The 15,608-nt window shown below is 50.6% G+C and overlaps 1 protein-coding gene across 2 annotated transcripts in view; it reads right to left on the reverse strand.

Moving 5' to 3' along the window:
• Prima1 (proline rich membrane anchor 1) overlaps positions 1–13,239 on the reverse strand; it is a 49,267-nt gene extending 36,028 nt beyond the window's left edge. The window contains exons 1-3 of one of the 2 annotated variants that reach the window (XM_028781716.1): positions 13,045–13,110; positions 12,302–12,424; positions 6,395–6,530 (exon numbers count right to left, since the gene is read on the reverse strand). In XM_028781716.1, coding sequence (XP_028637549.1) covers positions 6,395–6,530; positions 12,302–12,394 — 229 coding nt within the window. In that variant the 5' untranslated portion in view covers positions 12,395–12,424; positions 13,045–13,110. Of the gene's footprint in view, positions 1–6,394; positions 6,531–12,301; positions 12,425–13,044; positions 13,111–13,198 lie in introns of those variants that run through there. The other variant, XM_028781717.1, reaches the window with a different exon arrangement.
• Positions 13,240–15,608: the final 2,369 nt, after the last annotated feature.

Genomic DNA, 15,608 nt, shown 5'->3' on the forward strand with positions numbered 1-15,608 from the left:
TCTCTCTCTCTCTCTCTCTCTCTCTCTCTCTCTCTCTCTCTCAGTGTGTGTGTGTGATGATTGATGATGTAGTTTGTGTGGAGGTCAGAGGACAACATGCAGGAGCCATTTTCGCTTTCTGCCTTGTGGACCCTGGGGATCGAACTCAGGATATCAGGTTTGGCAACAAGCACCTTTCCCACTCCATCAGCCTAGCCTTCACGTTTCTCATTAGCTGCTACTGAGCGGTAACTGGGTCCCAGGCTCTCCACAAGTTCACTTGACATAGAGATCATATCACCCACATGTAGCAAGGACAGCTACTTGTCCTGGCTCACAGCAGCTCAGGAGCCTGAGTCACTCAAGTGGCTAACGAACAAAGGCTAGAGGACAGGAAAACCAGGCTCTGGGTCACAGCTCTGTGACACCACCTTTGGGCTGTTCAGAGTCCACCTAGGGTGGCCTGCAGAATCTCCCGTCTCCACAGCAGTTCCTTCTCAGGTGAGAAAGCTGAGGCCTGGAGAGAGCTACACTTGGCCTGGTATCATGGAGCTGAGGAAAAGGGCCTCCTGGGTCTCCAATGGCCTTTGATTTCACTGTCATTTTCTTAGACTCTGCTTCTCACAGTTCCCCTATGACTAAGAATCAGCCTCATTTGAGAGAGAGGGTTGAGTTCAGGTTGTTTGACCCCATAATGAGCTACTGAGTGAGGAATCCTGGGAATAAGGCCCAGCATGTTCTTAAGACAGCTTCCCAGAGGCTTCTGAGGACCCTGCTTTGGGGCCCCCTGTGATATAGCTCACACATATGCCCAAAGAGTGATTCCCTCAGGCAGGTGCCCTTCGTCCTATAAGCAGAGGGCGGAGCAGGTTGGCAGCAAATGAACATGTTTTTCAAGAACCTTCCATGGCGTGTCAGGCATGGTGTTACATGTCTGTAATCCCCAGCACATAGAAGGTTGAGGTGAAGGATCTCAAGTTGGAGGCTAGCCTAGACTACATACTGTTTCAATAAACTAACTTGTTCACCCATTCATCCACTTGCTTATGACCATTTCAATCTCTCATACATGAAGTTCGGTATCACAAGAACTGTCTATACACATTCCTCTCAGTGGGAAGGATGAGGGGTGTTGGGACAGCGGCACAGAGCTGAGCCCTACAGGACACAAGGCACCTGTCCCTCCCACCCCCTGCACATGCAAATAAACACGTCCCAAAGGAGCACAACAGAAAACCATCTTTACTTTGCCAAGGACCCAAGGCTCAACAGTTTCCCCACCAAGAGACTTTGGGAGCTAAAGCCATGAGAATCCTGGGGACACTGAGATGTACTGGTCACCCTGAGCAACAGGGAAGTGGCCGAATGCTGGTTGCATGGTGAGGGAGGGCTGTTCAGTCATGTAGAGACCACAAGGATCCAGAAAAGGCTTCTGAGGATGACATCCATGGAGTCTATGCCAACAGATGTCGGTCTCCCTATGCAGTCTACCCCAGGCACATGTCTCCCTCCCTCGGGCCTTTGGGACATTTGCTCCCTGTCCTGTCAGCCTCTCATAGCCCCATGCCTTCCTGACTTCCTCCTCATATCCTGCCTCTTTCACTGACCATCTGGTGAAAGACAGAGACACAATCACCGACATTTCACATCTGAAATTAGAGTCATCCATGGCCAGCGCATAATCTCCTTGAGGAATCTTGTCAACCATCTGCTGTGAGGCAGAAGCCCTCCTGTGCTGTGGTCAGGGATGAGGATCGTTCTGACCAAAGAAAGTTTTCTGGACTTGGATGACCAGAGAATCCCCTTTGGAGATTGGATGTCCCTTCCTCAGTAGCATCCCTTCAGCCTCTGAGTCTAGCTGGTATCCTCAGACTGCTTCTTTCAAAAGTGATTTCCACTGGATGTGCAGCAAACACAGTGGCCTGGCCAGGATCCAGGAATATTTCTTTCCTGTGAGATGCCTCAGATTGTGTGTGTGTGCACGCGCGTGTGTGTGTGTATCAGTGTCAGTAGTGACATGGGCAACCCATAAGCCTATTTTCTAGATGAAAGACCTGTAATGTTGAGGGAATCCTGGAGCTTTAGCCACAGGAACAGTGAAGGGTTAGAGAGACCAAGACTGAAAGGCAGACACAGAGAAAGAATCCCGGACCATCATCCTCTGAATCTATTAATCACAGATCTGATGCTGCAGCATTCTGATTCATGAGCTTAAAGCCTCCTTCTCTCTAACTTTTGCATTGTGTAAGCCACTTCCAGAAGTGTGTCTAGAGAGAAAGGGAAGAGGGAAGGCAGTGGTGGGGGGGAGATGTGATAAGGACAACATGCAAACACACACACATACACACACAAACAGACACACATACAGACACACACACACACAAACACACACATATACGAAAATGCTATTATAAAAACTATGACTTTGCTATGGAAGGATGGTCATCAAACTCTTATTCTGTGAAGGATTCTCCATGTTGTACTCATGACCTGCCAAGTCAGCGATTCCCACTGATGTGATAGCAGCATGACCGTTATGGCGTTAACCAACCAGAAGGAAACTGTGTTTGGTACTTATAAAAGTGGTGAAAAGCCCATACCGTAGACCATGAGCAAGTGACCACTGTCATTTTGCTAAATGGATATTATCTATCAGTACAAGTATCTTCGAAATACTTATGCATATGGTGAGGAAGAATTTTATTTGTTTGTTTGTTGTTGTTGTTATTGCATTGAGAATAAGTGTTGAAAGTCTAGCCCGAAGTGAACCATGTTGCTTGCTTTCTCCAAGAATAAGAAAGAAGGTAAGAGCCAGAGGGAGGGTGGAGTGGCGTGGGATGCTGTATTCCGGGCAGGACATGCCCGAGGCACTCCTGGGAACTATAATTAACTGCATAAGACTGGGTTTGGCAATATTCTGTCAAGGACAGGGGAGGGGCTCACAAATCCCACTCTTCTCTGAGGATCCATAGCCAGTTAGATTTGTTGATGGAGAAAGAGACATTTTCTTCAGTGGTGTAACCACTGGCAAATTGCCCACACTCCTGGAAATGACCTCTCACCCATGCTTCTAGGAGTAACTGTACTGAAGCTCACCGGGGCACCAACAAATAAGAATGAAGGGTGAGAAAGGAGGAGAATGAGCAGCTGGGTAGTGCGTCGGTGAGGACAGGGTGGAACGGGAGAAGGTGACAGAGGACAATTAGGACCACAATCCATCGCAGAAAGAAGAGTCACTTCTGTGGCTTATAGCTAAGCTACTGTTTTAACCCTATATCTCTTCTCATCCAGAATCACCTTCCTGCCCATAGCTCAGCTCTGTCCCCTGTACCACACGGCACCTTCAACCCACCCCTCTCTATAGCACCCAGCCTGGCTTCATGTGTCAGAGAGCTCTGGACATCAAAGAATCTCAAGACTCAGACCCAGCCCACTCCCACCCTGCTCCCCCCCCCACACACAATCTTTCCTGGCAGTTCAACCCTAACGCGCACACCAACTTTTTGAAAGAAGTTATTGTCTCTGAAACAGGAGGTGCAATCGTACGCCGTCTGCCTGCCTAACATCCTTGACATCTCTGTAGGCTCATCACTGTCCCAGAAGATGGGCCTGTGTCCCTGCAGTACCATAGACCTTAGACAGCACACAGTGCTCAAACACACTGAAGCTCTTACAGTTTGGATCCTGGATGTCCCCCCAGGAGACATGTGTTGACAGTTTGGTGCCCAGTCTGTGGTGTAACTGAGAAGAGATGGGACCTTTAGGAAGCGGGGCCTCGTAAGAAGAAGTTAAGTCCTTATGGCTCTGACCTTGAAGGATATACTGTGACCCCAGGCCTTTTCTTACTTCCTTCACTTCTTGGCTGCCAAATTACGAACAGGCTTCTTCCATCATCCTCTTCCACCATGATAGGCTGTGTACTGACACACAAATCTGAAGCCCAGGGTCATACAGCCATAACTGAATCCTCTGAAATGGAGTCTAAAGGAACCTTTCCTGTTCTTAAGGTGATTATCTCAGATGTTTTGTTGCAGTGACAGGAAGCTAACACAAAATCTGTAACAGCAATGCTACCAACATGGCAGGTTCCTTTTGATTCCCTCATAAGCCTTATGACTGATATCTTAAAGCGCTGGCTTGTTTTCATCTGTTTGATTCTAGGGGCCCCTTCTATCTTAGCAAATGGTCCTAGTTTCTTGTTTATGCAGCAAAGAATCCTATGGAAACCAGGATGAACACACACAGAAAAGCAAAGGCAAATGAGAGGTGGTGCTTGGATACGGGGACATTGGTGAGCCATCTTGGTCCATGAGATGGGATGTGGCTTGCTCACCCAGGCCTTGGAGACCCACAGGGCTGGAAGATCTGCCCCATGGCTGCCCCCTTTTGACCCTGCTGTGATTTGGATGTCATTTTCCCCAGCAAAATTCCTGTTAAAACTTGGTTGGCTGCCAACACAGTGACATGTGGAGGTGGCATCTTTAAGAGGGATTAATGTCTTTCTGGTGACACTGGATGGGTTCTCTTGGGAACAGAAATGCTACAGAGCAATCGCTCTGGACAGCTTTGTTCCTGTCACCTCTGCATCTGTCTGCCCACCCTTTGACCCACTGTGGCATGAAACAGTGGGAGGTCCTTACCAGATGCTTCCCCCTAGTCTTAAGTATTCCAGCCAACATAAAGCTTTTTCCTTTATAAGCTACCCAGTCTCTGGTATTGTCTTATAGCAACAGAAAATGGGTCAAGACAACCCCACTGAAGACTGTGGTACCCAAGACGTGCCTCACACAGTCCTACCTCCCAGCCTTTGCCAGCCTTTGTTTACAGTAGTCTTTCTACTTGGTTGTCTTCTTTGCACAACCTGCATACCAACCCAGGACAGTCCCATTTATCTTACAGACCAGGTTCTGCATGAATAGTGGGTCACGTGACAATTCCATCCATCTCCCCAGCCACTGCTTACAAGAAACAGCTTCCACCCCAGGTTGAAGACAGTAGGAAGGCTAATTTGACATTTAGGGGTAGGATCTGGTCTAAGCATTGGGGAATTTCCAGTGTCCCTGCCAAAGATTTCCATGTCTTTACAGGCCACACTGTGGGTCACTGATACAATGCCCTCTGTGGAGCTAGTGATCACAGAAGGACAGATTGTCCTCTGTAGTCCAGGTGTGTGACAACTCAAGAGGAGTTGAAGGGACTGTAACTGAATCCACACTCAGATCTCAGCACACGGACCTAGGGGCTAGTCACTGAGCTGAGTGGATGTCTCAGGAAAGGGAGGTGACATCTCCAGGGACTGATAACAGTTCTTAGCACAGGCAGATGAGGTCTTTCAGGATAAGGAAGCCAGAGAGCACCCATGGATTGAAGGATGCTGAAGGATGCCAGAGGGCTTGGTGGGATTTTTTTCTCACTTAAAACCTGCATCTGAGTGATCTCAGGCGATTCTAAGCCTTGCCCCAAAGGCTCTGGCTCATATAGATTTAAAGTAAGCAAGGAGGTCGTAAGGTTATTTAGAGCTACACTCTCAGAAGCATAGGGTCACGAGGAGCCGATAAAAAGGAAAGAACCCACACAAACTTCAAAGATGGCCCTGCCTCTGTATTTCTCACTGGGTACCAAGAGGTTAGACACAGCCTGGCAGAACTTAGTTTCCTCAAGGTTATTTAAAACACACTCACACTTGATTCAGCGGAGACACAGTCGTTGGTATGCTACAGGGTAAACCTGGAGAGACCCGTTTACAGCTAAGCATCTCCTCGAGAGACCCCAGGACCAACCACTTGTAGGCAGAGAACTTAGCTATGCAGAAGTCAGGATTGAGGCCATTTCTGGGTAAAGAAAGGCTCCTTTGTTTTCATGATTAGGCAATTAAATGGTTCAGAAATGCAGTCATCCAGGGAAGAGGCAAGCCCAGGAGCTTCAGCAGGTTGGGTACAAACGGTCAAAATGCAAGAGTGAATCTCTGCTCCCAGACCTTTGCCTTCGGCTCTACCCTAACTGCCTTTCTTTAAACAGGCATCGGAATTGAAAATTAAACCGTGTGGGTGGGGTATTTAAGATCATACTGAACAGCTGCCCCCTTTAAAGATCTGGCCCTCGGAACGTTCCAGGCTGGGTCACTTATCAAATGGAGATTGACTTTTATCCGATTAACCGATGGAGAAGCATTCTTCTCCATCTTGCAGGAGCATTCTGGGGGAATAGCGTTCTGCAGACTGCAGGGGAAAGTTGGGTCTTGGCTTCCCTCCCGCTCGGCCAGTGGAAAATTACAAAGAAGGCAGAGCTGTCCTCCGTCTCCTCTCGTTCATCAGCTGTTCCTGGGCCCAGGAAAATATATCGAGTCACACGCCCCCCCCCTCAAACAAACAAGCAAGCAAACAAACAAACAAACAATGAATGAGTCTCCACTTACCTGGGGCGGAGAGTAGTCTGGGAGGTGGCGGAGGTGGGGGTGGAGGGGGTAGAGGCGGTGGGGGCCGACACTGGCAGATGTGTTGGCAGCTGTCAGTCACCTTAGAGCAAGACTTTTGGGGCTCAGCATGCGTCACCTGCAGATATGGACACAGCCAAGAGATGTAGGAGGCCACAAGGCAGCTAGAAGCCAAGCTAAACCTGCCCCCAGGTCCCTTCCAGGCCACAACCTGGGATTCTGGGTCACTGAGACCAAAACAGGCAGAACAGACAGGAGTCTAAGGGGTTATTCCCAGAGAGTGGCAGCTGCTCCACCACCTAAGTCCCCAGACCTGAGTCTATCTTCCTGAGACCGCACAGGCTGAGCCTTCACCTTTCTAGTCACTGGTCCTTCAGCCTTTCTGTGTCTGTCTGGGGCACAGTCCTCCATCTTGGAGAGGAAACCTACCTGACTGAACCTTTGTCTGCATCCCACGTGACCAACGGACAGAGTAACTAACCTCCTGGTGCTCTCTGTATAGCAGCTGAGTGCTTTGTGGGAAAAATATCTACCCAATCACCCCAATCCTTCCAGTGACCCCCAAGTGTTTCCTTACAACTTAAGTCATGGCCTAAGCAGCCCTTGGCAAGTTCTGTGCATCCTTCTGTTCCCTTCCCTACCCTCCTGTCATCCTTGGTCGTTGTGTGTGCTATCCTGGAGGCTGTCCCGGTTTCCACCTCACCCTTTGATACCCCTCAGCTTTGCTTTCATTTCTCCAACAGGCCGAATCTCCTTCTCAGAGGTTCCCTGGTATCACGACTCACTTCTGCTGCTTAGTTCCAACCCGTCTTTACCTCAGGACCGTAAGCTATGCCAGGACAGGCCTTCCTATGCCTTGGCTTCCCTGTCATTATTAAAAAAACTGGCACCCAAGGGAAGGGCCCAGCATTCACAGAGAGCTGGCCAATGAGTGAACAAACATCAAAGTCTGGACCAGAACCCGTGCCTTGTCAGTCTGGGCCCGAGGTCTTCCCAGGATGGGTTTCTGGTTCCTTATGTCAGCTAGAGACAACTGTGCTCGACAATATTTCCTCGCTCCAGCTGTGTCCTGGAAACCCCTCTGGAAGCTCTGACACATTCCCGCCTTTGCCTTTCCTATGACCAGTGAACTGAGACTTTTGCAGGGAGCTGGGCCTGCAGTGTTTTGCATTAGTCTCCCAGTCAAAGAAAGAGAAAGCCAGCCTGAGAACTGGGTTAGATAGTTACCAACATCCCTCTGTATGCAGAGGATTGTAAAGCCAGGAGTCCAAAGCTGGCTTCAAGACAAGAAGGAAAGAGTTGAGGACATGTTGCCTCAGTGCGAGGCATGGTAAACTATTGTGGCTTCATCTAAGCATTTAGAAACACAGGATTCTAGTGTCCCTGCAACTTCTTCCAGCCTGCCATTACAGTTGGGGACCCCAGAGTTCCTCTGCTGTGTGAGGGAGGCTTCTGATGTGCTTGGTGGCACATCAGCTGCCTAGTGGTTGTCAGGGTAGCAGTGAGAGACTGGACCACTTTACAGCCCCAACTTAATATCTAAGAGGCCAACAGGCTCTTTTGGACCACCTCTTAGCATCTTTAAAGGGCCACTGACTATGTTTCTGACCCTGGAAACAGTCCTGTCTCCCAAGATAAGGCTACACTACTCAGAGTATGAACTTCCTTCATTCCTGTAGTGACATAATTTGATTGGTAGAGTCAGGGTAAACAGGCCAGACACTCTACCATATTTCTGAGCCCATCCCCCAGTCTGGCCTGACTCCTGCCCTGCTCTAGGTCATCACTGTCTAAGACTCTTAGCTCAAGCATGTCCAGCCAAAGCAATTCCTTTCTCAGTCTCCCAGGCACACTGAACGCAACAGAGTTCAGGAGCGGCACACTGCTTTGACCTGGCCTGACACAATGACCTATTTTTTTTCAAGAGGGCACAAGAGTAAAGATCCACAAGAGTGTTTTTAATATGATCAAATGACAGACAAGAAGATTGGGGACCAAGTCTCAGGGATGAAGAAGGAAGCAATAAAGCTGTTCATTGCATCTTAGAAATCAGTGGATCCTGGTCTCTCTCATGTGAAGGCTCCACTGGGACCCAAGGGAGCAACTGCTCAAGAACCTGTCCTCACAGAAGGGCCAAGAAGGGTCTGTCTTTCTTACCCAGGGGTGGGCTCTAGCTGGGGAGTTCTTATAGGTTGGTTGTGCATGAGCCCATGATTGATACGCCTCCCTCCACTGACCCCTTTATCCACCAGCAGGCTTCTCTTCACCCTTCAAAGCCCTTTCTCACACAATCATCTGGGATAAGCTGTCCTTACAGCCAGACTTGGGCCTCTCTGCTCATTGCTGCCTCTTTACCTTGGAAATATTCCTCTTTGAGGCAAGCACCCCGCTGTTTTATATTGTCTGTCCCTTCACACAAACTGTAGGTGTCTTGGGGCAGACAGGTAGATGGTGAGTGCTTTATTTGTCCTGAGCAGGTGACATGTGAAGCCCTGCTAGGGGCATACTGTCATCCCTTCATGAGGTCGACAGATATAGGACGCTTATTAGCCATACGACAGGCCAGACATGGGGTCAACAAGCTTAAATGACACACCCAGCATCCAATCCAACACTGTCCAGACCCAGTGACCGCCTGACGCTTGTCTTGGTTACTTTTCTCAGTTGTGGAACTTCAGGAAGGAGGACTTTAGTTTAACTCACAGCTCCAGGGAGAGCCCTTCATGGTGGGAGATCCCCACCAGCAGGAGGCGGATGTGGCTGGTCACAGTGTGTCCATGGTCAGGAAGCAGAGGGACACAAACGTGGACAGGGGAAACAGGGCTTTATTGGGAAGGGACTGGAGGTCATTCGTGGGATGTTCTGGCAGAGAGTTTGGTTGCATTTTTTCTGCGTCCTGAGGATGTGAGTGAACTCACATTGAGGTCACTTTGCGTTCCCACATCCAGTATGTCCGGTGCCTCCTAAACATGCTCAGGATTTACCTCTGTCTCCACATTCTCTCTGTTACTGCCCTGTGCCAGATACTCATGTCTATTGAGTAGCACCTGCGTCTCACCTAGTATTGCTAGGGAAATTGTCTTGTTAAATTGAATTATGGGTAAACAGTAGAAAGCACTATATCTTACAAATATCCACAGGATAGTACAGAATAGACTTACACTAAAAGTGAACCCGGGCTTGGCATATATGTAATATGGCAGCCCTGCCCCTCTCTGTGTATCTCTTTGCCATCTTGTCTTGTGCTCTGGAATCAGAATCCACCCTCCCTGCCAACCTAGGCTAAGATGTCTAAAGTGACAATCTGTGAAGGTGTCATGTCTGACTTTGAACTCTCCATGTGCCTAGGAGTCCCAGAATCAAATCTCAACTTCAAGACAGTTAGGAGCTGGCCTCTCCTTCCCTCTCTAGGTCTTCCCATGCCTCATCCTTGCCTTTGGCTTCAGGCTTTTCCCTCTGTCAAATGTGTCACTGTCTGGTGTATCCAGAACTCTGTCACATCTCAGTGGCAGCACCTCTCTGGGAGGTTTTCTCCAAGCTCCAGGTCTGAGCCATTTGCTCCTCCTGAGAGCTTTTGCCTGGAATCACTTGTTCAACGACGTCACTGGCACAGCCTGTCAGCACCACAACGACTGGGACCACTAAGCCACTGGCTCTTGACACACACCCTGTCATCTGGAGGTACCCAGTAAAGGCTGCTGCTGGAAAGTGCAAGCCGAGGGAGCTGAGTGGGAAGACTCAGCTTCTGCTAGGTCTGGGATAGCTTCGTGCCAGCACACAGACCATGAGGCCAGATCCAAGACTGTCTCCCTAGCGCTTGTTTTAGATAAGTGCCCACAAGCATGATGGCTTCTGGCATCCTTTAAGGAGATAGGCCAGCACCACAGTAACTTGACGAGACACACTCCTGTCACACCTAATAAATCTGCCAGCCTGTTATCCTCTTCCCTTACAAGAAAAGAAAATCAACTGAAGTGAACTTAGAAGAACCCTAAATCATAACAGCTCCATTCCAGACACATTAAAAGGAGAGAGGGTTAGGGATTGGCCCCTCCCACCCTTGGCAATTTAAATGACATTGGACTTAAGCAACTCTTATCACCTTGCCACAGCCAGAGGCTTTCACCGATTTCAAGGGAGGAACTTGCCACATGAGGGACCCAGGTTTCTGGCCTCATCTAGTGGCCCATTAATCACAGGATGGTTGCATCAGACCTATCCTTTACTCTCTGGGGGATTCTTAGGCAACAATGGCTCTGAGATCTTTCTCTGTGTTTGGGAAACTCCGAGGGTCTGATGGATTTATTCTCTCCACTTAAAAGAAACACGTGGCCTTGTGAGCATGTGTGCTTCCTTCTCCTTCCTCCTGCGCCCCTCCCTGAATCCAGCTCTCCTGCTTAAAAAAAAAAACAAACAAAAAAAAAAAAAAAAAAAAACAAAAAAAAAAAAACCAGACCCATGCACTGCCAAGCCCCCTTCCTTTCCTCTGGCTTCTCTATCCCTATCATCTGTAGATGAATTTTCCAGAGCTTCAAGCCAAGATCTGGCCCGTTCTATTTAACTCAAGGATTCTTTTCTAATTGATTTTCATGAGAATTGATTTGTATTGAGTCTGAGAATCTGAAACACGCATGCACAAAGGCTTTTGTAAACACTGTCTGACTGTAGGACACGACAGAGACGGGGCTTTGCTTTGTTTTTCTTTTTTTTTTTTTGGTAGTCCTCTGACTGGTAGGGCAGGTGGCAGTGGCTCTTTAGAGCCCTTTAAGGTACATGGCAGCTCTGTTGTCCCTGTCATCCCTCCCCTCTCCGTCCTGGCTGAAAGATTTTGGGAAGACAGAGAACTAAGCACCTGAGTATACAGTCAGGTGAATTCTGCAATGGGGCTCAACTGGAAGTTGAAAAAAGGGACCTAGTCTCAATGGTGCAAGTGTTGAGAAGTGACAACCCTGAACCCTGAGGACACAGTGCACATTTAAACAAAGCAATCATAAGTCAGAGGCAGGCCAGGGCAGAGAAAGCTTTGGCCTGAGCTGGGGGTGGGGTACCTCTAGTGGGTGATGGAGTGTGGAGGTGTCTCTGTCCACTGGATGTAACATCTCACATCCTAGCAACAGCAAGGACAGCTATGAATCATGATTCCTGTGGTCCAGGTGATGTACTAAGCAAACAAGTACTGACACTAAGCAAACAAGTACTGACGTCATAACAAGCAGGAAGGAGAAACCCAGGATCAGAACTTAAGTATGTTTGTTGTTTAGTCACTCTGCTGGTAAAGGACTGAGCTGGGCATGGAGGTTCTGGGCAGGACTAGGGAACATTCCATCCAATCACCTCTCTGCCTTGAGTAACTGGAGTTGGTGGGTGCTTGGTCTCTGCCCTGAAGACTGGGAGGCCAAAGGTGAGGGTTTGTCCTCCAGCAGTCTTGATAGACTCCATTCTGCAGGAATGGTGGGTCACCATCCACCTCCCCTGCCACTACTGACAAGAACCACAGCCCTTACCCTAGGTTGAAGACAGTTGGAAGGCTAATTTGAAGTTTAGGGGTCGAATCTGGTAGGAAGGCATCTCTGTGGGATCATTCTGGAGGTTTTTTCTTTGTTATTGTTTGTTTATAAGTTCGGTTCCCCCCACCCCCCAAAAGCTGCAGTAGCGCTCACTCTGACGTCTTAGCACCTTCCTATATTCAGTCCTGCAGGCCATAGGCCACAACGGAGCCTCTTTGCAAAGTTTCTTATTTTTTCAGGGTCAGGGCACGTTAGACTTGACCAGTTTTTCTTGCTCCTCAAATCTCCCCAAATCTCCCCAAGGACCACTCAGTGGGTGGCTGTAGGGGGAGCTCTGAAGTGACCATATCCCCTTCCCAGGAGGCCTCTACCCGCTTCTCACCTGAACTAAACCCCAGAGTGGGTGCAGCGCACAGTGCAGCAGAAGTGAGGGCCAGCAGCAGCCATGGCGCAGCACCAGGTCCCGGAGTAGCATCTCGGCCCGAGGCGCCCACTGGTGAGCTAACTGTCAAGGGAGCAAGGCTTGAGTCAGGTGGACACTGCATAGGTACGGTAGCATCAATTCAAGAACCAACGCGGTGAGGACTCACTTGCCTCGCACTTGGGGGCACCTGCGCAAAGCCAGTCTTTATCTCCCTTCCAGAGCGCACACACTTGCTGACTCTCGGTGCTTCCCAGAACTCACACCCTACCTATCCTGGCGCGCACCCCCTCCCCTTCGGAATACCGCATGCACGTCTTGATTCCATGCACACCTCCAGAAACATCCAAACACACTTACTGAACCTCGTACAACCCCAGAAACGGCCATGCACAACTCTGACTAGGAGTACGGCTTCAAACCCATCGAGAATCCCTCACTCTGCGTGCGCACGCACTGTGACCCCCCATGCACCGCCACCGACTCCCGCCCGCACGCTCCTTGACTCTGCCTGCACAGTGCCACCAGATCACTCGCTGCGTGGAGTCTCTCTGCCCCAGGGACTTCACTGTGCACACTGTCACATAGGCACCTCCGTGAGTGCCCCCATTTGCCGCCCAAACCCTAGCTCCTGTTCCCGGGCAGGCGTAGGTTTTCCTGCACGCCCCCATCACCGCCCGCACCCCTCCGATGCCTCACGCCACCTTGCCTGGTGGCGACCCCCACCGATCGTCGACACAGAGAAGGGAGGTCAGGGTTCCCCCCACAGCAGCTCTGTTCTCGGCAGCCGGACGGCCCCCATTTAAAGCCAGCCGCCTCCCCAGTCCCCCGCCCTCTAGGCGGGGCCTCCAAGCTCACCCTGGCGGCTGCGCGCGCGCTCGGGGGCTTCACTTGCAGAGGACGAGCGTGGGGCGCTGGAGCAAAAGTTTGCGCGCTGCTTGGGCCTCCAGGGCAGCTGATCTTGGGACCCGGGGCGCGGCGCGCTCGCACGGGGCTCCAGGCTCCACTTGGCCGCGCGCGGGCCGGGAAAGGCGGCCACCTCCAAGCCCGTTGTCCCGGTCGGGCTGCCCAGGCAGAGGGCGGAGAAAGTATCCTCGGATCCTCCGCGAGCCGGCCGCACGAGTCTTCCTTCAGCCCCGCCACGGGTCCCTGCGCCGCCCCGGTCCCCGCCCTTCCCGGTGGCGCCTAACGGCTGCCCGGGGCGCAGGGTGCCCGGGGCCCGCGGGAGGCAGCGGGCGAGAGGCGCCGGCCCGGAGCACCCGCTCCAGCAGCAGGGCCGCGGGCGGAGGCGAAATAAATAATGCACGAAAAAGGAAAACAGACGTGAGCGGAGCCAGAGCCTCGCCCGCCTCCCTCCCGGGCTGCGCTCCCGCCCGCGCTCCCCGCTGCCGCGGCCGCCAGCGCCGCTGCAGTGATTCCTCGTCTCCATCTAGCGAGGCTATTGTGTATTGGGCGCTTAATAATTTATTTATTCACCCTAGAGGCCGAGGACTCCCAGTGACAGTGGCAACCTGCTTCTGCTTGCCCTTCCCTCAAGTTCATCCCCAGGCTGCAGGGAGGTGGGAGTAAGGTCTGACTAGTAGAGACCCCGTCTGCACGTCATCCTCGCGGACGCCCCCTTTCCCCTCAGGTTCTGCGTGTGCGGAGCTGGGATGGTGCTAGCCAGCCCTCCAAAGCAATGTGCCTGACCTCCCTCCATTTGGCAGTCATGACCTGGAGACCTTTCTATGACTCCGCCGCTTCTTAGGGGGAGTTGCGACATTTCAGGGAAAGCCTTTTCCCCAGGGCTTTTCCTTCACCATCAGCAAACTCCTGTTTCAGGCAAATTATCAACAAGTCGGTTCTTCAGGACAAAACTGGTTGCATCTCCTTCAAACAAGCCGCTTGCTGCTCCTACCCTACAAAAACCTTCCCAGGCGCCATGCAGGCGCCCTGCTATCTGGTGATAGCGCTTTATTAAGCGCTCTGATTGATGTTCCCGGGAGGTGGGGGTGTGACAATTCCAGTCAAAGTCCCAAAGAGCCAGGCAATCCTGTCTGGGGTAGGATAAGAGAACCAGAAGCTTATAGTGGAAGGGAGATCCCACAGCCCATTGGTTAAGAAAGTGACTTAATTCCCCTTGCCTGTCCTCAAGGGCACCTTTGAGTCACTCCAGATAAACTCACACTAAATACAAAGTGCTTCACAAAGCAGGTTTCAGACCAATTCTCCAGCAGGTTCCTTCATCAGAGCCCAGCGGCAAGGCCTCTCGTTCTCGGTGCATGCCTAGCTGATGAACTTGTGAGCCCCACGTGCCTAGTTCTACCAGAGATCCTGTACAGGAGATGTGAATGAGGCTATCCCCTGGGGGTGGGGGAGATCAGGGAACCCTGTTAACAGGTTGCTAACACTGTGGTATCCCACTGTCCTTGAGACAGGGGTCCGGCTTACACTGATCAAGAGAACAGACAAATGGAGACTAGCTGAAAGGATGTTAGGACAAAATGGCCTGGGGCTGTGGGAACATATCAGCAGGTCTGGTAGCCCCTTGTGCAAAAATATGGAGATATTTGTCCCTTTATTAATTCAGTCATTGGTGTACAGTATTCCCGCACCTAGTAGGAGCCAGCAGAATACTGGGTACCAGGCACAGGAAAACAGTAGCAAATCATATACCTTTAGTCAGGGAGAAGGGACAGAGAAAAGCTTGATGAGGGTGGACTTTCCTAGAACAGTGACCAGGACAGTCTCGAAAAGGGTAATGAGGCGTAGAACTGAGGCTTGTCCATCAGCTGCAATTAAATGATGCATTTAAATAAAATGAGTGTTTTCCTGTCTTTGTAGCCTAAGCCAATTGAAGTGTTTTGCCTAGGACAGGACTCCAGTCTTTAGCTAAGACAACAGCACCTGATACCTGGAGCCCTTTGCTACACGGAAATGCTACTTGTGATACATTATTAATTCACTCTCATAGTCCTGGCTAAATCCTGCAATTGTTCCAGTTGGGAAGTCCAGAGATGTTTCTTAGTACTCAGAATCACACAGCTATTTCCCTACGATTCACAAATACTAACTTGCAATTGGAGGGTTAAGACATTCCAGTCTGCAGCTGTAGCTCAGTTGCTAGAGTGCTTGCCTATCATATACACAGCCCTGGGTCAGATCCCAAGTCCAGCGTGAACTGGGCATGGTAGGCCCTATCTCAAGTCCTAGGACTCAGGAGGTATAGCTGGAGACAGAAAGATGAGAATCTCAAGGTCATCCTTACCTACGTAGCATGTCGGAGGCA

The sequence above is a fragment of the Grammomys surdaster genome, unplaced genomic scaffold (assembly GCF_004785775.1).
Source record: "Grammomys surdaster isolate TR1022 unplaced genomic scaffold, NIH_TR_1.0 516, whole genome shotgun sequence".
NCBI lineage: Eukaryota > Metazoa > Chordata > Mammalia > Rodentia > Muridae > Grammomys > Grammomys surdaster.